The 21,341-nt window shown below is 26.1% G+C and overlaps 1 protein-coding gene across 1 annotated transcript; it reads right to left on the bottom strand.

Moving 5' to 3' along the window:
* Positions 1-1,303: 1,303 nt before the first annotated feature.
* LOC129965799 (protein Red-like) lies at positions 1,304-21,071 on the bottom strand. Its single transcript, XM_056079995.1, has 20 exons — positions 20,940-21,071; positions 20,474-20,537; positions 16,397-16,507; positions 14,733-14,816; positions 14,052-14,121; positions 13,195-13,292; positions 12,645-12,759; positions 11,543-11,610; positions 10,430-10,473; positions 10,159-10,322; positions 8,570-8,727; positions 6,940-7,057; positions 6,777-6,815; positions 5,462-5,523; positions 4,926-5,027; positions 3,689-3,755; positions 2,580-2,668; positions 1,981-2,095; positions 1,510-1,553; positions 1,304-1,431 (listed from the first exon to the last, which is right to left on the bottom strand). Exons 1-20 carry the CDS (start codon positions 20,953-20,955, stop codon positions 1,398-1,400), a joined length of 1,662 nt encoding a protein of 553 aa, XP_055935970.1. The 5' UTR covers positions 20,956-21,071; the 3' UTR covers positions 1,304-1,397.
* Between the last annotated feature and the right edge of the window lie 270 nt (positions 21,072-21,341).

Raw genomic sequence — 21,341 nt, forward strand, 5'->3', positions numbered from 1 at the left:
AGAATGCACAGACAACAAATAGTCGAGAAGCACACAAGTAGTAAACGATAGCTAACAACAATCACAGCACACAAAGCGGCCAGACAGAATTCAGAAGGAGGAGGGAATCTATGTAACTACTCTCTACGGTCTCTCCCAACGCCTACACCGTCTCCTCGCTTTAGCTGTATCCAGCTGCCGACTCATTACTACACGACTGGCTACTCCATACACGATTCGACGCTGCTTTTACAATAAACTCCAGGATTCGGCACACAGCTCAATTCAGCAATCACTTGAATTCCACTCAACGCTTGCGCTTCGCTGGTCGGATCCAACTAATTCGCAGTTGCCTCATTATGTGATTCTAAACCTCTAGACGATTTGTATACGGCTGTCTTCGGATTGGACTACCGTCCTTTTATAGATCCCGGAACAGTTCAGAAAAGTTTCTGGGGCAATTAAACATATCTCAGCTTCTATTGGCTCTATCGCTAAAATTCTTGAAGATTATAGTATTATCTATTTTGTCGCCCAGCCCTGGAATCACCGATTCGGCATCCAACAGAGTTTATAGTAAAATGGTCTTTCAAGTGATTGAACTAACCGTTCTAGGAAGCAACATTACAGATTTGTAATAATATCCTTTATGTGTATGCAAACTTGTTACAGGTATATATAAAATTAAAAATCTTAAGAATCAGTTGCATCCAGTTTTGATGTGCAGGTACTAACAACGTTTATTTCCTATATTTAACAAAGTAACTTTTTAGTTTAATAAAAATTTAATTATATTTATAAATGCATCTTTGTTCATTGATTAGAGATGCTATCACATTTGAGGGGGCCTGTGCACTTAAGAGGAAAAAATTATTTGAATTACAAAAACACCCTGTTTATAGATTCTACTATACAATCAGACTATTTCCTAAAATTAAAGTTCTTACTTAACAGGACCAAAATTAGGCCTTGTAACACAAACATTATCTTCTATGAAAAAGTGCATATATTCATCCAAAGAAAAGAAATCACTTTATGAGATACCTAAAAGATTTATGTTAACCTTAGATAATTTCATGAGAAACTATTGATTTTTTTAACAAAAATAATGAAAAAAGAGCTAATATGAAATTTTAATCCAATTTCTAGTTTTAGGTATTTTTCTGAAGTAGCCAATTATGATTTCTATAAGCAATATATCTAACTAAATGAACCTTAAATTAATCGAAAATAAATGGTTTTGCTAAAAGAAGAATTACAATAAGCTGTTGTAAAACACCTTTTTATTTGTAGGTAATTATTTTGAAAAATGAAATTGATAACATATTAGCAAATACATTTATTTCTATTTACAAAAGAATACATTATGATTACATTAGAATAAATGATTACATCTGAAATGCAATAATATAAAGAGTTTAGTATCGAGGTCTTTTGTATTCAGGCGTCCCCCTGAAAAATAAATTAGAAATATCAGTAAAATCCACATAATTTAAAATTTACTAAAAAAGAAATTTAATAAACACTTACACTCCACTGGTATATGAATCCATATCTTTGCGACGAGCAATAATCTAAAAAACAAAATGTACAATATAAGAATGGGGAAAAAAAAAAAAAAAAACCCTGCAAGAAATTTGATTTAAATATCTTACTAATAAATTCAAATGGAATTCTAAAGCTAGGGAGTTCATACAGAAATAGGTGATTTATAAAGTTAAAATATTCATAGATGTATGTAGATTAATTATAAATATCTGGATGCTATTTATCATTATATTATTCTTTAGAATTAACAGAGTATCTTTTATATTTGATATATATGCTCATAAAAAGTATTAAATGAAAGAATTTGTTAATATCAAAGTATTCCATTAATAAAGCAGAAAAATGGTCTTTAAAAAAATGTATTTTTCTTCTTTTTAATCTTTCAATGCAAATTAAGAAAGAAGTTTTGTAACTTGAAAATTAAAATATATATATACATATATATATGCAAACCTGGTTAATTTTCTGAAGTTCTCTGTCCAATTTGGTTTTTTCATCCCGTTTACCAGTACCAGTTCGTCTTGTTTTCCTGCCATCAGCCATTTTAACACCATACTGAAAGGCAGCTCTGGAAAAAAAAAAAAAGGGAGAAAAATCTTATTTTTCACAATCATACTGTTTTTTCCAGTTTATCTAGAATTACAAATATAATAGGTATTAAGTAAGCAAAGGAAATGGGATAGAGAATATTCATTGTTATATAGCATTAGAGTTATAATACACATATTGAGGAGCAACTCCTCCAAATGGTTTAATTATTTATTCTTTGAATAAAAACTAACAAAATTTTACATGGACATAAATATAAACATAAAGTCAACCAAAGATCATAACTTCATTCAGGATAAATTATGCTAGTGGTAAAATTGTTGAATGATCAATTAAATACAATGCAGATAAAATGTAACAAATAAATATGGATTAAAATCTAATTCCAATTCATTGTTAATAATTTGCAAAATTAATAACTAATAAAAACAGACATTAATTCAAGTACCAAATATTAGAAAAATATTATTTATAATATAAAAATTAAAAAAACATTTCCTTACTTGGGCAGAGCTTCTTTATTGCTCATATATTCACTGTATTCTTCAGGGGTATCAAAGTCCCAACGTCCTATTGGACCCTTTTTGTTACCCTTTAAAAAGTACACAAATATTTATATAATTAGTACAGAAAAATCGTGACAGATTAAAGTTTAACAATATTGCTACAAAACCAACATATAAGGAATTAGAATATAAGAAATAATGCTAAAATTTATTGAAATTAATTGCTCCACTGTAGGATAACTGCCCCATTCAAACTCATGCATGACTCATTCATGATAATAGTCCCTTTTATTTGCAAACTGAATAAAATGACTGTAATGTTTATTTTTACTTCAGCTTATATCAATTTTGTTCATTGCTTTAAGGGTATTTCTTAGTATATGCAAAGCATTATAGAAAATAGTATTAGGAATAAAGTATTGCCTTTTAATAAGCGAATCTTAATAACGAATATGTTATCCAACATTATGACAGGCAACTCAATGAATGTTTGATCAATTAATACAACTGAAATGCAATATGAAGAGCCTGTATAGTATTCTAGTTATAACTCCTTTACCAAATAAACATTTATTAATTATTAGACCTAGGAGAAATTTATGCAAATACTTTAAATTTTAATAATAATGTATTGACAGTCTTATAGCTTATTTTTTTTTAAATGCACTCCTTTCTCCAAGTCTGAAATTGCATTTATTACATCAATAACTTTTAAAGAACTAATATTTAATAGTAGAAAATAATTTTTTAAAAATTGCTGAAGTTTTCATTAAATTTACTTCTATTTAGCAGGGTTTACCAGTCATGAAATGCTATTTTACTATAGACAGAGCAATATTTAATAAAAATCCATTAATATGAGTTAAAATTATTTTTCATTCTTTTAAATGAATCTTTAAGTTGACAAATAGAATAACCATTTTAATTTAAGGAAATGTTAAAATATGCATTAATTAGGAAATTGAAATAACTAGTTTATACAACATAAAATAAAAGAACTTAATAATGAATATTTGGAGCAAAACTTACATTTTACAATATAAATTAATTTAAGAAGCATTAAATTTCTTTTGAAGTCTGAAATATATTTAAATGCATGAAATTACCATATCCATTTTCGAATAATCAACTTCATCATCACTATCAGCAACAGCATCTTCATTTTCAGGAGCACTGAAAATATAAGCATTGATTATTTCAGGAAGGATTTTATATACTTTTTGTCTACACAATCGATTAAATGCAGAGCCAACTTGAAAAGTTTTTCTAGATAAATCAATATATACAAATACCTGCTGATGTTGTCGCTGTATATACAGAATCATTTTACACTACAGACAAAATTATATTTGACATCATACTGTTTTACATTTAATTAAAAGCATTTAATTATAATCATTATTTTTATTGTTTAAATTTCATATAGCATAATAATATAAGGTATATATGTGACAAGTAGGTGGAATTTTAATTGATATTTTTTTTTTCTCTTGAAAAGCAAAATTAGTAGTTAATTTTGAATTCATAAAACTAAATTTATTCTGAGCTTACTGAACATTATGAAAATGCTTCAGAATACAAATAAAAAAAGTGACAACCACAAATTCCGGTTTTGAGATACTGTCATTTGAAAGTGAGTAGTTACTCTGAAAAGTTCAGTTTGTATCACTCTAAGCTGAAACTCATAAACTATTGAAGCTAAGTGAGAATTTTTTTCTTCTAAATTTCAAAACATGTATATTTAAAAAAAAAAAAAAAAATCTTAATTTTTTTTTTTAATTGAGCCAACGTTATTTAATAAACTTATAAAATAGAGAAAAATCTTTATTTTATTTTGAATATTAAAACTCATTTACAGTGATACATTCACCAATCTGAGGTTTTTACAGTCAATAAAATATTTAAATCTGATAGAAGTAATATTGCTCAAATATGTGTCAATAATAAAAAGAATCTGAATCTTCAGAAAATAAAAAATAAAACTGAAATTAAGACCTTTAAGACCCAAAGAAATATCAACAACAAGCCTTCTCATATCAATTAATATTTTTACTATCAAGTAACATACATTTAAATCTATAAATAAACTTCAATCAAACTGCTCAGGTTAAGCATTGATTACTTTAAAACAAAAATAAAAACTATAATTTTTTAATAGATTAACAAAAAATAAATTATTGTGATTAAAAAGCTTTTATCAATAGTTCAAATAAAAAAAAAAAGATTTATTTCAGAGAAAGAAAAAAAAAGAATTTTTAAAAGAATTAAGTCCCATTTTAAAATGGAATTAATATAATATATAAAATCAATTATTCAATAAAGTTTAATAACCCTTTTTCTTACCCAGGATAACACTCAGCATAACTTTCAGGCATATCTCTTTCAAGTTTACTTGTCAATTTCGCTTTCAATCGACTATCATCTCCCTTAAGAGCACCAAGCAAACTAAAAGAAATATTTGTTAATAGTAGCAAGGATATAACTGTTTAATTAGAATATTAAAAAGTTTAAGAGCATTAAATATATTAAAAATATTTTTTTTTAATCGATAGCAAAATATTGCAGGTATGTGATAATTTTTTCCCTTTATCAAAAATAGTCAATAAAAGGAATATAAGCTAATTCAATTTGTGAATAACTATTTCTTTAATACAGATTTATACTTATATTAAAACTTTTACATTCTAAATAAGGTAATTTCATGCAAAATATCCTGGTTTAAGGTGGGCATTCATTGAAATTTGAACACAACAGTTTTTAAAACATAAAAAATTTAAGCACAAATTAAAAATATAATGCAATGTTTATTAGTTTTTAATATAATGCTTTTCAAAAATGAAAAATATTTAAAATAAAATAGGTGAAAATGAAAAACATACAGCTTATCTTTTGATCCACTTTCACCAAAGTCTATTTTATCCATATTAATTGTATCCCATTCCTACAAAAAAACACTTACAATTAATTATAAAACCAATTATTTAAAAATGACAAAATATAGAATTATTATGAATTTTTTTAAACAGAGGCATCATTAATAAGGTGGCAACTGCCCCCCAACGGGAATTTGCGAGTTTCACCTGCAAAAGTCTTCACCACTTGAAAACGATTGTGGAGAGCTAAGCATTTATGAATATGATGATTGAAAACCATTATAAAGTTAATATATTGAACAACTGCAGACAATTGAAGTACCCAAGTAATGGTAAAATCAGTTGAATGAATACATTTGGTAAAATAGTCAATAGGGTGACAAATCAATGGAATGTCACCTTTTGCCAATAATTTTTGGTCAATTTATAAAAAATGAATGCAATGATGTTAAGCCTGCAGATTATCAGATATTTAATTTAAATGTTTCTTATATAGCTTATAATTTGTACTACTTTTAGCAGTCTAACCATAAAGGTGGTAAGTAAATAAAATATCACATTTTTGTTGGTTGATTGTGTTTCATTTAAGATATCATCATGATTCATGAAATTTATTTTTAGACACTGCTTTGACCACCTTCTGATGGAACTATTAGGGAAATTGAAGCTTTTATAAAATATATGAATAGATCAATAGGATTATTTTCCCTGACCCAGAATTCCTTGATTAGGTCAAAAAAGAATTGTCATTTTATCCATCTGTTATTTCTTCAGCAATCAATTTGAAAGTTTTTTAAAATCTATAATGCTTATTTCATTATGGTAATTCTCTGACTAAAATCTGGTTAATGGTTAAAGAAAATTTAATAAACCATAGACAACCATTGTCGACATTCTTCTGCAATATACATGCTATGAAGAGTTGCTTTGCAGAAGCCAAACATGTGAATTCAATATAAATCACTGGAGTAAGTAAATTGTTTAATTGTAAGTTAGGTTTATTTCACAGTAAAATATTTGTTTTTTGCAATTTAAATGCAAGGTGGACTGAATAAAATAATAATGCTGCAAGCTTATATCAATTTAGTAAAATTGAATAGTTTTTCAAAAATTAAATGATTTAAAATGTTTTTTCAATTATAAAAACGTAAAATATAGAGTGTTTATATATAAACTGATGAAAACTCAGAGCAACATTAAAATAAAAAATTGAGGTTCATGGGATATATATATATATAATGATTCTGTCGAATATAAATGAAAACACAATGAAAATTTGATATGTAGAATTAAAATTGATGTATATTAAGTTATCACTTACATTAACTCTGTCTCTTTTGTCTTCTCGCCGTTTTTCATCCTGAAAGTGCGATAAATTGATTACGAATCTATACAATTAAAGATTAAAGCAGAAAAAAAAAAAGGATAAATATAGCAATTATTTTGAGGCTTATGATTGATTAAAAATTGAATTCAAAAATTACATCAGTCCTGGGTTTTTCAAAGTATGATTTCTTTTTATCAGCATCTGCATTCTTCTCTGGTTTTGTTTTGTCTTTTTTTTCAAAAGATGGTACATAGTCACCAATATCTCCAAATATACTGAAAAAAAAAATGTATAATTAATCATAACAAAATAAGTAAATCTCAGCAATAGTTGTCATTGATATATATATATATATATATATATATATATATACAGGGTATCTCCAATAAAGTATTTATTTCCTTAACCCCTTACCTGCCGAGGATAATTTGCGAGATTCAGTCCCCAGTGCAGTGCCACATATATATATACGTATATAGTTGCGAGACGCATATATATATATATATATATATATATATATACAGCAGCGGCAGTTAACACATTGACTTAGGACCCACAGCAGGCAAGGGGTTAATTATTACATTTAAACATATACTTATCATTACTAAGTTTCATCAAATAACGTACCCAAATGTATGAAAATACTTTGCCTTCTGTACAGGGTGATAACACAAAAATTAAATTTTGATACAATCTCTAATGCGAAAAAGTATCAATGAGTAATCTTTTTTGTCTTACACTCATTTATAAAGGGCACAAACTTTCATGCTAATATCCGTAAAATTTCAGGAGATACTATAAGAACTTTATCAAATTAGATAATTTTTTAATATCTCTCTGACTGGTGTTAGAGTGAAACTTTCTTTGCAATTTCCGCAGATAATATATCTATCACAGAAAATTATTAAAAAGGCAGCACCAATAAATAATTATGCATTTATAAATTTTCATTAAAAAAAAAAACTATTAGATAATAATTAATTGAAGTGCTTCAAAACTTGTTTAGAATAAACACCTTTTATGCCTATACAAAATTACATTCTTTAATAAAATTTGTGCATATGTGATCGATTGATGAGAATTCGTCATTTACAATCTAACTACACATTTTTAAATTCATTACAAAGATGCACAGAACATGCATCACCGAAGCCAGTTCATACCTTAGTTCAGACATAAAGCCAATGAAAACTAATTGAATATACCAGTCTCCATTCAGCAAATTAGTGCACAAAATGAAACCAACCAAAGAGTTTCCAAGTATTCCACAACATGCATTTAAAGAAAATTGCCACTGATGGTCAATCTCTTGTATGAAGAAAGGATTTTTATTTTCTAAAGTTAAAGTTTTGAAGATTAATGAGTTCTGGTATAATAACTTTGTCTTCTGCTATTGGTGGGCAAAGAAATGAATTCATAGAACTCTGGTTCATCCGGTTTTTTTGTTATCATGTTTGTCCTTCCACCACATTAGGCAGAATACTCGGGAGTGTACTGTATATAAAATACTTACATAGATTAATTGCGATAGTTATCAATTAAATAAAATAATAAAAACATATACAATAATTGCAAAGAATCATTATACCAGTGTACATATCATAGACAATAATAAGTATATGTAAATGCTCAGCTGGTAATTTAATAACTAAGATTGCAAACAATTTTTAAAAGAAAATTTTTTTTAATGAAATTGTTTTATTAGAATTAGGCAGATTGTGACAGAGGCAGAAATCAATTCATGCATTGTTAGCATATTTTCTTTAGAAAAATTCATTTTTACTAACCTGTCATCAGCAAGTTTAGGCCGTTTTCCATCATCTTCTTTCAGTTTTCCTTTATCTTTCTTTTTGGCCTTTTTATTATGTAAGCCTTGTCGTAAATAAGACAAAACTTGCGTCAATTTTTTTATCACAATGTCATTAGTTGTTAGGGTTGTCTGAGACTAAATAAAAAAATAATAATAAACATTAAAAATCATTGCCATTGCAACAATAAAAGTAATAACAAATTATACCTTTCTCAAGACCTGTGGAAAATAACTGTAACTTTATGACTCAGAGCATACAATAATTAATCATCCCAGTGGTTAGTTATAATGATCAGACAACTATTAAGATATGGTTTTAAAAGGTATAAATTGTAATTTATGTTATCGCATGAAACCATTGAAAGCTTAGGATTAGTTTACTCATAAAAATTGTAGAAAAAAAAAGTATAGTGAATGATTAGTTAACAATAAAGACTATGAATACTTTCAGTAAAGACTTTATATTTATACAACACACTTCAATAATAAGCACTTAACAGAGAAGTAAGTGAAGCTGCATACATTTTGTAAAATTGTATCTTACTGCCATCTATTGATAAAGAGCAGAAGAAATAAATAGAATTTAGCAATAAGATAAAGGAATGCCAGAAAAATAGGTGAATTTGCATGGAAATTAATATGTGGCAAATTATGCTGTAAAATTGCTTTGGTAAAGACATATAAAAAATTTTAATCAAACTTGAAGAAGTTTTTCAAAATTTTAGTTAAAGGAAGTAACATCGAATATTTGTATTCCCAAATTTGTTGCCAGCTGATGCACCAAACAAAATTAATAAACAAATGAACATAAACATTGTATTTCTGAAAAAACTGGTTGTTTCACAAAATGAGTGCAGAAATTAGAAATATGAACAGTTATAAATTTTGGGATGAGATTCCAATAACTGTATATATAACCTTCAAATATGTTGTGTAGCTGATTTCTATTATCTGAATGTTTCCAATTTTTTTTTTATTAAAAAATTAACAACATTCTGAGCTTGGAAGGTCAAAATTTGAGTTCATTATAAAAACAAAATAAGAGATATATGTGATTGTTTTTACATGTACATAAATGTAATAAGAAACTACATAATATTTTGACTAAAAAACAAATATATCAATTAATAACATTTTATCATAAAGATTTATGATAAATTGATGGTCTGTTAATGAATAACTCACATGATGTGCATACAGTATTTGTTTATAGGCTATACCATTCATTTGTTAACTACATTATGTACAGTCTTTGAATGTATTCTGTTTATACACAGTATCCGATAACACACACCTAATTATATAAATAATGTGATAACATTATTTGTATAATTAGGACTAATTAAACAAGTTCGAAAAGTGAAAAAAAAAAAAAAGATTTTTTTAAAAAATATTATTCCCACCTAAAAATGTAATTAGCAGAAAAAATATGTAGCAAATTATAAAATTTTGAAGCAAAATTTAAAAAAAGCTCAGAATTTATGCTATGTTTTTGATTATGAAATAATATCATTCATGCAATATAAATAATTTTAATACAGCAGATAGCTTTTATAAATAATATACCTCAAAACTTGGACAATCTGCTTTGCTTCTTAGAAGAGTAGTAGGGATATCACTTTCAGCATACTCATCTTCCAAATCAATTACGTAAGCCATCCTGTTTGGAAGAAAAAGTTCACTTTTTTCTGGATACCTATTTTTGAAAACTTGACGATAAATGTTTTTTCCTGCAGAAAATAAAATAAGAGTCCTTTAATAATGCATAAAAAAAAGCACAACTATCTGGAAAAATTCTAAAAATACTTATATAATTTAATTTTTTAAAGATTTTTACCAAGTTTTGTTTTGAACTGTATCTCTTCCTCTTCTCCTTTGTCTCTGAAAAATAAATAAAATTATTACACAGAAATATATGCGTTTTAGCTCAAAAATAACACAAAATCAACCATTTTATAATAATTAAAATTTCTTAAACTGAAAATTATTCAGAACATATTCTAATAAAAAATTAGATTTTATTATAATTAAATGAAATGTCCTATACAAAGCTACAAAACTATTCATTTTAAAATAGCTGAAGTTGCCTATTTATTAATATAATTAATTTTGAAAAAAAAAATATAGTTTTAATAATTTTTCAATTAAATGTTGCAAGATGATTGCAATTAAAATATTCAAAATTTCTGATAATGCATTTAACTCATATGAATAGTTGAATAGTTTTCATCATCATTTTGTTTTGAATGACATGTTTTATATATATATATATATATATATATATATATATATATATATATATATATATAAATAAGTAAATATGCATTTTAACTAGTAATCCAATAATTTAACTCAACAAGTAAATTAAAATTTAAAAAGTCCCTTTGGCTCTTGAGGAATTATTTCATTCTTAATTTAGCCAGCTATTATATAAAAAAATTTTTGCAACAAATATCTATTAAGAAAATTGGCATGAAACAACCAGAATATTTACAAAAGTTATTTGATATCTAATTTCATAACTGAATTTTTAATTAATAAAAGATGATAAGCAATTAACACAAATCGAAAATTTTTGAACCATCAAATAAAAAAAAAAAAATGAAATTTTGCAATAGGCAGTTCTTTAAATTGAAATTATGTAATAGTTAGCAATTTCTGAAATAGTCACAAATTTTTAACTATCAATTAAAATGAATAACATATTTGAAAATAGCAAAGAAACTTGATTTATGAGCAAACTGACAAGATGAACACTATTTTGTTAAACTTTAGTTATAAGTTTTTGAAGTTGAATTAATATAACATTGTTTCAGGCACTGATATGAACTTGTAGAAACTAACAACAATATTAAAAATGAGTTTAAGACTGGTTTTTGAATATCAAAAATTTCATCAGAAAGGGGGGGGGGGCTTTATTGGTTAATAAATCAAAAACAAAGCAAATTACTTATGTTTCATAAGAAGATGCTCCAGTTCTTCCTCTTCTTTTTCTTTGTAATTTATTTCACTGCGCACCTAAATATTATATAAGGAAATATATATAAGATATTTTAATTCTTTCTATAATATATTCAAAATTATTTAATTGTTATTTTTATTGTATTTAAAAATTTAAGCAGCATATATTCAAATTATTTCATAAAACCAGAAAAAAAAGTACAAAAATTATTTTAATTACTCAAATGATTCAGATAATTTATCAAGTAATAAAAAAGGCAATTAATTCTAAAACAATTGTCCATTAATAAATTTTATTTCCCAACATTTATACTATTATGTTGGGAAATAAAACTTATTATTGGGAAATAAAACAATTGTCTATTAATAAATTTTATTTCCCAACATTTATACTGAAACAAGAAGCTAATATTGGATTGAAGCTAAAAATATTAGCATTGAATCAATTTAATGCAGGTGAATGTTTATCTCACCCCATTTTAAAAAAAATTTTGAACAATAATAAATTATTTTGCTTGCTTTTGTAAGTAAATAGGGCTGGATTAAGTCTTCTAAAGGCATTTAAACAATGCAAATCTTGAACATTTTCCTCTCCAGACCAAATGCTTTTATCAATTTTAATTTGAGTTTTATATAATAGTTTTAAGTAGCAAATTTTGACAAATTGATAAAATAAAACACTTAATTCTACATTATTTTCTAAAAAAGTTAGTTTCAGTATATTGTATGTAAAATGTGCAACAGAAATTTAAAAATAATTTTAAACAAATAGTAAAACATAATTTAAATGATATTTATAAATAAGATTGAACATCTTAAAATTATAAAGCACTACAGTTTGTTTAGAATTATAAACTAACAAAACATATAACTTGCAAATGGTAATTAGGACACTACTAAAACAATGTTCCAAAATTAATTTTTAGATTTAAATTTGAATAAACTTGAACACTTGGCCTTTATAAAGAAATGGTAGCCCATACACACACAAAAAAAAATTTTGAGGGCTCAGCAGCCCTTAAAGTTGTGAGGTCACTAGGCAATTGCCTGTTTAATAATTGGTAAGTATTTAGCTTTTGGGAAGTACTTACTTTCTGTAAAAGAGCATAATCAAGACCTTTCACCAAGTGAGTATGTTCCATATCACCACCCAAGAATTTAGATTCTTGAATCATTTGCCTTCTACGTTCAGCAGCATCTAAACCCCTAGAAGAATAAAATAAAGAATTTACTTTCACATTTCTAAAAGTCATGAATGGGCTAATACTCTGAAATTTTATCATTACTTAAGAAAACAGAAATTGAATTTTATAAGATTTTTGCAATAAGAAGTTAAAAGTATCTGATTTTTTAAGATTATAAATCATTGCATCATTGTAATGTAATTAAAAAAATTATACAAATTATCAGTAATAATTTTAATTTTCTTATTATAATAAATATAAATACAACTATACAATGAACTAATATTCACTGTAACTATACAATTAACTTAAGTATAGATGTTTCTTTTTTGACTCTCAAGAAATTTGAAATGCTGATACAAATTTTTTCGGGACATCTTAAGGTAAGATATTTATATTCTGTCATAAATTATTGAAAGCACAGATTTCAAATATATTATATGAAATTTTGTATTACGATTTAGCATCTGGAGCAACAGCACGATAACCAGCAGCAGAAGTTATTGGATCTTCATTCTGATAATCTGGATTTGCACCATCTCTTCGTTCTTTAGCCTGTACACACACATAAGAAATTTCATATTAACAAATGCATGAATACTTACATGTAAAATACATGTTAACACATAATGTCTGAACATACATTCTAATTAATGTACTTTTAAACTATTTTTAATAGTTAATTATGCAAAGAAGATTAAAATGATCGTTATGTGTTAACAAAAAACGATAAGCTCTAAGAATGTAAACAATCCTATAATAAGCTCTAAGAATGTAAACAATCCTATAATAAGCTCTAAGAATGTTAAACTATTCAAAAATAGTACCTAAAATGAAACTTTTAATTTTGTTAATCTACTTTTATTAATAAACAATGTTTGGATATTTTAAAATAGGTTTTGATATGTATTTGTGCCCATTCAATCTTCAAACTTGCCTGTATCACAACAATAGCGTAAAGTGCAAATAAATAAAATTACATCATATATCATAAAAATTAAGTACCTCAGAAATGACAGAATATAATTGACATAAATCTTTAGGTATATCTCATAATAGCATAAAGTGCATAATTTATGAAATTTAATATAAGATTATATAGTGTCACAAAAATAATAGATCATTTATTGTACAAATAGGGAAATAAATTATTTTCATGAAAAATTTTCTCTAGCCAAGTCTAAAAGATAAAATTTTACAAGGGGATGGGTTGCTTACCAGCTTCTCCAAACATATTTAAAAGAATTTTAAAAATATAAAAAGAAATCCAATATGATCATAATTATCTGATTAAAAAAAAGAACTTATTCTTACCCTGTCCCTATACCTTTGGGCAAGCTCAGCTAACTTATCTTCTTGTTGTTTATTTAAACTGGCATAATATCTAAAACACACACAAAAAAAAGCTTTAATATATTGTTTTATATAATATGCATATCAATTACAAAAGTTATGCTTTTTAACTTAATGACAATAAAGAAATTAATACTAAAAGTAATAAAAACAGAAAAAGGCATATTTTACATATATCTATTGTTGAAATTGCAAGGAAGTCACAAATTCTGACATAGAATGGTTTCAAAGTATTAACAACATATATAAAAAAGGAAAGAAAAAAAAAAACACTGGGAAATTGTATTAGGAAATACAATGAAATTGCATTCCAATTTAATCCTTTACACACAGATATTAATTTTAGAAATTATTATAAAATACTAACAAATCAAACTATTGAATGGGATTTTAGTGTTTCCCAGCAATAATGTATGCTCATATATCACAGCAAATTAAAAAAATAAATTCATTTTCTGACATTAAGTTATTCATTTTTTTAAGTTATAATTATTTATTTTCTGACATGAATGATATTTGAATATTAAAAATGCAATGGCAATATATACATGAGGCAGTATATACAAAATAGAATTTTCAATTAAATTGTAAAAGATATTTCGTTATGAGTACATATTTTCCATAAATAAACAAAAACAGTACTTTTTCTTTCTTTTTCTTCTTTCAGCTCTATCATCAGTAGTACCTCCAGCTTCTTCATCAGATTCACTTTCAGCTTTCTTGGTTCTAAAGTAACATAATACCAATTAAATAAACAATATTACAAAAATAATAAGAGTATGTAGATTTTTATTAATGTTCCTTAATCAAATAGTACAAAAGAGAATTGCCAAATGCATACAAAGAAAATTTATCACTTATGACATTATTTAATTTTTACATCAAAATTCATAATGCTATAATATTTTATAATAAGAAATTGTCTCTATGATTAATAGATATACATAAACTTAATGATATAGTTGAACATCAGATAATAAATAATCTTGTTTTTAGGAAAATATAATAAAAACAAGTAATGCTAAGAAATATTATAATTAAATGAAATTCTTTAACCTATTTTAATTTTGTTAAGAGTGAATATGAGTCCCATTTTGAAGTTATATCAGGGATGAACCTAATAACTTTGACATATGATTAAAAGAAGACCTTAGTCAATGTTGTATTTTAAAAATGTCATAACAGTATGGACATATTTCACCCAAACATGCAAGAGGTCTAATCAGATATTAAATGTTTCATGAAATCAAGTCTCAGAACTATACATTCTTCAACCCTAAAGCCGAGAAAGTGATGTCTTCTACAATCTCATACTATTTAATAATCCTTTACAGTCTAATATTATTCTTAAAATAAATGGAAGGGGAAAAAGACAAAAATCTAATATTTTTTCTTAAGGAAAAATTCCAATTTTTCTCTATTGTCACACAAAGATTTCTTAGTTAAAGCCATGACAAGTACAGTGCAAGGAACAACAATACAATTTCAGAAAACAATTTCTAACATGGCATCTTAGCTCTATAGGAGAGCAGAAATATATACAACTTCCAAGTTAAAGTTATAGTAAGTCAGAGTTTGAATGATTAGGAAATCCTTTGAAGAAATTTAGAAATAGATTAAGTAGAAATTGTCACTCACTCTCTTTCTCTCTCTCATTTACACACACACACACACACGCACACGCACACGCACACGCACACACACACATATTTGTTATTATATATATATATATATATATATATATATATATATATATATATATATATATATATATATATTATATATATATATATAATATTCTTATATATATATATATAAGAATATTATATATATTTGTTGAAAAATGTTTTTCATTTAATAATGTGGCAAACTTAATTAGAAAAGAAAGTGGTTTAAAGTTGGAATATAAACTAAAAAGGGATCTCACTATCATTTATTATTTTAGGTCCTCAAGTTCTAATTTATAGCCTAATTTACAATAAAATTCACTAATTATTTTCACATTAAAAAAAAAGGAAACTTGTCTTAAAATAACTTTATTTGACTATTATAAACTTTGAATTGGCCAATTATATGTGAAAGTTTTGTTTAATAATCATAAAAGATTAATTAATAAAACTTTCATGAAAAAATTTCAGTTAGCAATATTTACCATATAGAAGCTTCTGTTTGGTTTTATTAATCAGATCTACAAATGCATGAAATATTTGATAAATTTCTAAGTTTTCAGAATTAAATAGCAAATTATGAAAAGAATAATGGAAAATTCAGAAAAGCATAATAAACAAAATAAATTAAAATCTTACGGAGGATGAGAATGGGTTTCCTCTGTTGCAGGTTGGGCAGCTGTATGAGGTGGAGCTCGAGGTGTCATTAACAGCTTTCTAAAATCATCATTAGTCATAGGGTGGTGACTCCTGAAAATATATATATAAAAAATTAAAGCATTGTACAATATATTTTATATTTATTTATCTTCAAAAGCAAAAATATCATCTGTTCTAATAATAAGGATGAACATGTATGCATTTGTGTGTCGGCACTCTACAGGTCAAATAGTTTAATTTAAAGCTCCCAAAATTTCCACATATATATTTTGGAATGTGCCCCCAAATGTGATTGTTTAAAAGAAATTTTAATCAGAATGTCAATTAATTAAAAATTAAAAGAAATGTTGACATTTTTTTCACATTAACTTCTAAAAATATTGCAGCAGAAAAATTAATTTTCATATCATTTTAAAAATCAGTTTTTCAATGATACTGATTTTTATAGCATAATTTTTTTTATTTGCAATTATTATTAACTGCAATTTGAAGTTTAATTTAAATATGTTTTGCAACAATATATTTCATTTCAGCTATAAAAATTTGATTTTGGATATTTCTTTTCCATTGTTGTTGATGAAGATAAGTTTATTTTTATATACTAAGTAGGTTTTAGAATAAGGCATGCTTTTATTAATATTTTGAAATTTTGTCATATTTACAATAGAGGCTTGACTACAGAATCAAGCAATCATGAAATTTTTTTTAAGTGCGTACATTTTTAAATATTACTATTCTTTGAGTTATAAAAAAATTTTGATAGAAAAATTGATGAAAATGCAGAGCACAATGAGCAGAATAATACAAAATTTTTAAAACAGTTTTTTTAACAATAAAAACAAATAATTCAATTTAAAAATGTCTGAATCATTTCTGAAAATTCATGAAAGGTAATTTAGCTTGGGATGTCATTTTTCATCAGTATCTATATTTTTGATACAGGGTATAGTATGAATTATATGTACAGGTAGTTATCGAAATAATGGAAACGCCTTAGATTTATAAAGAATTCTTTATTAGTATGATGTAAGAGTGCCTTTGGCATGTAATACAGCTTGGAATTGACTAAGAATCGATTCATACAAGTGTTGAATAGTGTTTAGAGGGATATTGTACTATTCTTCTGGGAGATATTGTGAAACTTCTGGGAGAGATGCTGGTGGAGGATTTCAATTCTGTATTGAACGCTCTAAAATCGAACATAACAGTTCAATTATATTGAGGTCAGTTGACTGTACGGGCCAAGGTAGATATTTAACTTCATTTATCAAATCATGATTGGACAAGTCTTGCTGTATGGATAGGTGCATTATCATCTTGGTAAATACTATCTCTTGCAGGAAACAAAGTTTGCATCATAGGATGGACCCGTACAGTCCATTTTTTTCCAAACCCGTACAGTCCAAAATTTCTCTCTACTTCTCTCCAGTGAACCTTCCTTTCAGGGTTATGATTGATCCAGCAGAAAACCACAACATGGCTGCCCATGTCATGATAGATCCATCTCCATGCGTGGCAGTTGGAAGGAGATAAACAAGATCACACGCTTGTGCAGGTATCTTCCAAACGTGCACCCGTCCTGTTGAAGGGAAAAGTGTGAAACGCGATTCGTTAGACCATATTACTTTCTTCCACTTACGAATTGACCAGGTTTTGCTACTGTGACACCACTGTAGACGATGTTTATCATTAATATCCGTGACAGGTGGCTTGAGAATTGCTGCTCTGCCATAAATGTTCTGTTTATGAAGATGCCTTCTATTTTGTCATCACTGACACTGGAGAATTCAGATGAGGATTGAGCTCTGTGGACACTTTTGCTGAAGTTGTTCGCTTTTAAGACATTACAATCCACTTCAATACCCATCAGTCTCTTTCACTGAGCTTCTCTTTCTATCCACTATTTTGCTTTGACAAGCTGGCCTTGCCACACTGTGTGTATGCTGTCATGACTTTAGACACTGTACGTCTAGAAATGCCTAAAAGTTGGGATGTTTCGGTCACACTTGCTCCAGCTAGATGGGCTCCTACAATTTGGCCTCTTTGAAAATCTGAGAGTCTGACATTTTACGCTTTTGAAAAAAATCAAAGAATTACAAAACTTCAATAAGCTAACACATACTACCAGAATATATATATTGCTATTTATATTTAAAAAAAACACACACACACACAAAAAAACTGGAGGCTATTATTATATATTAATGCTTACGAAGTGCATTAAAAAATGTTACTTTTATTCACAGGTGTTTCTATTATTTTGATAATCATCTGCATATCAAAATTCAGCAATATTTTGCTGAAGAAGGCATTAAGACCAAGTTACATAAAATATTAAATTTTAATTGAACTTTTAAAAATAATTAATTCTAATCAGTCAATTAATCCCCAAAGATAACTAATTTCTTCGTAAAACATCTAAAAATTAATCATAAGCTATGTTATAATAATAAACTATTTACATACTAACAAAATTTAACAAACTACAGTAGACTCCCGATTATCCGCGCCTGCCGCACAAAAGTTTTTTTTTTTTTTCCTACAAGCGTAAAGAAAAGAAAATATATTCACAAAACTGAGCGAAACGTTAAATTTGCTATTGTGCTTATTTCTGGCAAAAATATCCCAGGCCTTCTTGGAACCTTCCTCTCTAATGAGTAATATATATTACATATGTATTAATTTTTCTGTGAATCCTTGATGCCTCTCGTAAGTACAAAGCACTTTTCTGTTTTCATTAACAAAATGCATTTTAGGTTAGTGTTGAGTAATATACTAAAATATTAAGCGTTAGTTAAACATTTCCTGCTGTTTAGTTTACGTTTTATTGTACATAAAACGATTTTTCAAAGTTGGAATGACTGTTTTCTCTTTTGCTATACCCGTTTTTAGCTTTTTTCGGATTACACGTGATTTTTATTATCCACGGCGGCCGCACCACCCAATTCCACGGATAATCGGGAGTGTACTGTATACTATAACATACTAACAAAATTAACATAACTATTTACATAAAAATACAGCATTCTAAATGCTTAAAATTATATGTAATTTATATGTATTATTTTAAGAATTAGAATAGTATTGTGATGACAACAAGAAATACTTATTAGATTAAAAGTATCTCACTTAGAGAATTTTTCAAAAATTTACTAATTTTACTTTCCATGGAAAATAAAATAAAATTCCAATGTAAAAAATTATATTTATTAATCTGTAATGAAGTTTATTAAAATATTTCTTAAATTAAATATGGGGATATTTCCTCTCTATTATTATTATCTAATAGAATTTTTCCCCCCTGGATTGGTGAATGTTGAATTGGGAAAGATTTTATCAACTGATTATCCATTTTGAGAAAAGACTGTAATGCAGCTTTTTACTTTCTAGTTTGAAAACTGCATAGAAAGAAAATACTTTATCCAAAAAAATAAATAAATATCTTCAAGAATTTCACAAGTTTTGATATTTTTAACCATCCTGATTCTGAAAACAACAATACTACATACTTGGAATTATGTTTCGGTGAACACCATCATTCAAAAATTCAACAACTCTGATAAATGAATTTTGTGAGTAATTATATCTATTAAATTTTGGTTAAAATTTGATGAAAGAAAGAAGTTTAAAATGCATATTCAGTTCTCCAATTAATGACGAAATGAAATTCTAAATGTAACATATTGCAGAAAAACATAAGAAAGTTAAGAGATAACATTTTTAATGTTTATTGAAAAGAGTCCACATTTTCCAGTCTAAAAACTTATGAGAATGATCAAACTAATTTGAGCTATATATCTTACTGTTCAGAGTAATTAATCCATAATAATAAGCCTAAAAGTATATTCAATAGTTTTGAATAGAGATAAACAATTATATTCAATTTTAAAAAATTTCTTTGTTCAATAACCTTCTGAATAACTGTTTTAAGAATATTTCTCTATCAGTTGATCATGTTTGAGATAATAAAATTCAAATATATATTTTTCTGAACATCAGAAATGGTAAAAAGTTATTATAAATCCGAATATTTAATCCAATAAACAAAATACTTACTGGTTTTCCTCATTTCGAGCATTATGCTCAGATGGAGGTAGTGGATTAGAAAATGGTTCATGTTCTGAAAATAAAAAAATTATATAGCAAATTATAGATCAAAAAGTTTCGAAATTATAGTAAAAGTTCAAAATAAAAATGTTTCCCAAAATTTTAAAAAAAATAATCTATTTTAATATTACGTGACATTTACAATCTATTTTAAGCATAGAACTTGGTAATGCAAAACTGATTTAATAAACTTAAATTCTTTTTTCCAACATATTTTTTAGAAAAAAAAAATTCTTCGAATAATTTTAAGTAGAATTAATGTTACTAATCTAAATTCACAGAAGAATAAGATATCAAATAATTGAAAGTAAACATGTTATAAACTAACGATACATGGTGATTTATTACATCAATTAAAATTAGGTGATTATAAAATGGAAAATACACAAATCACAATATAAATAAAAATTCTTACCACTGCGATCATGCATCTCTACTTTTCAAATGGATGCATACAATTCTGAAATAAACAGATTTTCCAATCCAAAATCTAAACAATATTACACAAGTCGCAGCTACTTGCACAGCAAAAACAAACAAATAAAACAAAAACAATTTACTTACAATTACTTCATTTCAGTTCAATACATACGTTATATAAAGCATAAATAAATAAAAAATTAAATCGAATTTTACGCCTATTGAAATAACAAATGAATTTGAATTTATATTTCAAATTTTAAAATTTAATACAACTTTTCGGGATAAATTTAGGGAACTTATATAATTTTTCCTCAGTTTATTATGATATGTAAGAATTTGAATTTCATGCAAGCTCATGCAATAAATATTGGAAAAAAATATTTCCATATCTATT

Source organism: Argiope bruennichi, chromosome 4, assembly GCF_947563725.1.
Source record: "Argiope bruennichi chromosome 4, qqArgBrue1.1, whole genome shotgun sequence".
Taxonomy (NCBI): domain Eukaryota; kingdom Metazoa; phylum Arthropoda; class Arachnida; order Araneae; family Araneidae; genus Argiope; species Argiope bruennichi.

Bases quoted from the DNA above. Each gene is read 5' to 3' on its own strand.
- LOC129965799 (XM_056079995.1), bottom strand. The intron at 12,760-13,194 runs GTAATACAAAAT...TTATTCTTCTAG, and splicing joins GTTGCTCCAGATGCTAAATC to GGGTTTAGATGCTGCTGAAC. The intron at 3,756-4,925 runs GTAAGAAAAAGG...TTATATTTTCAG, and splicing joins TATGCTGAGTGTTATCCTGG to TGCTCCTGAAAATGAAGATG.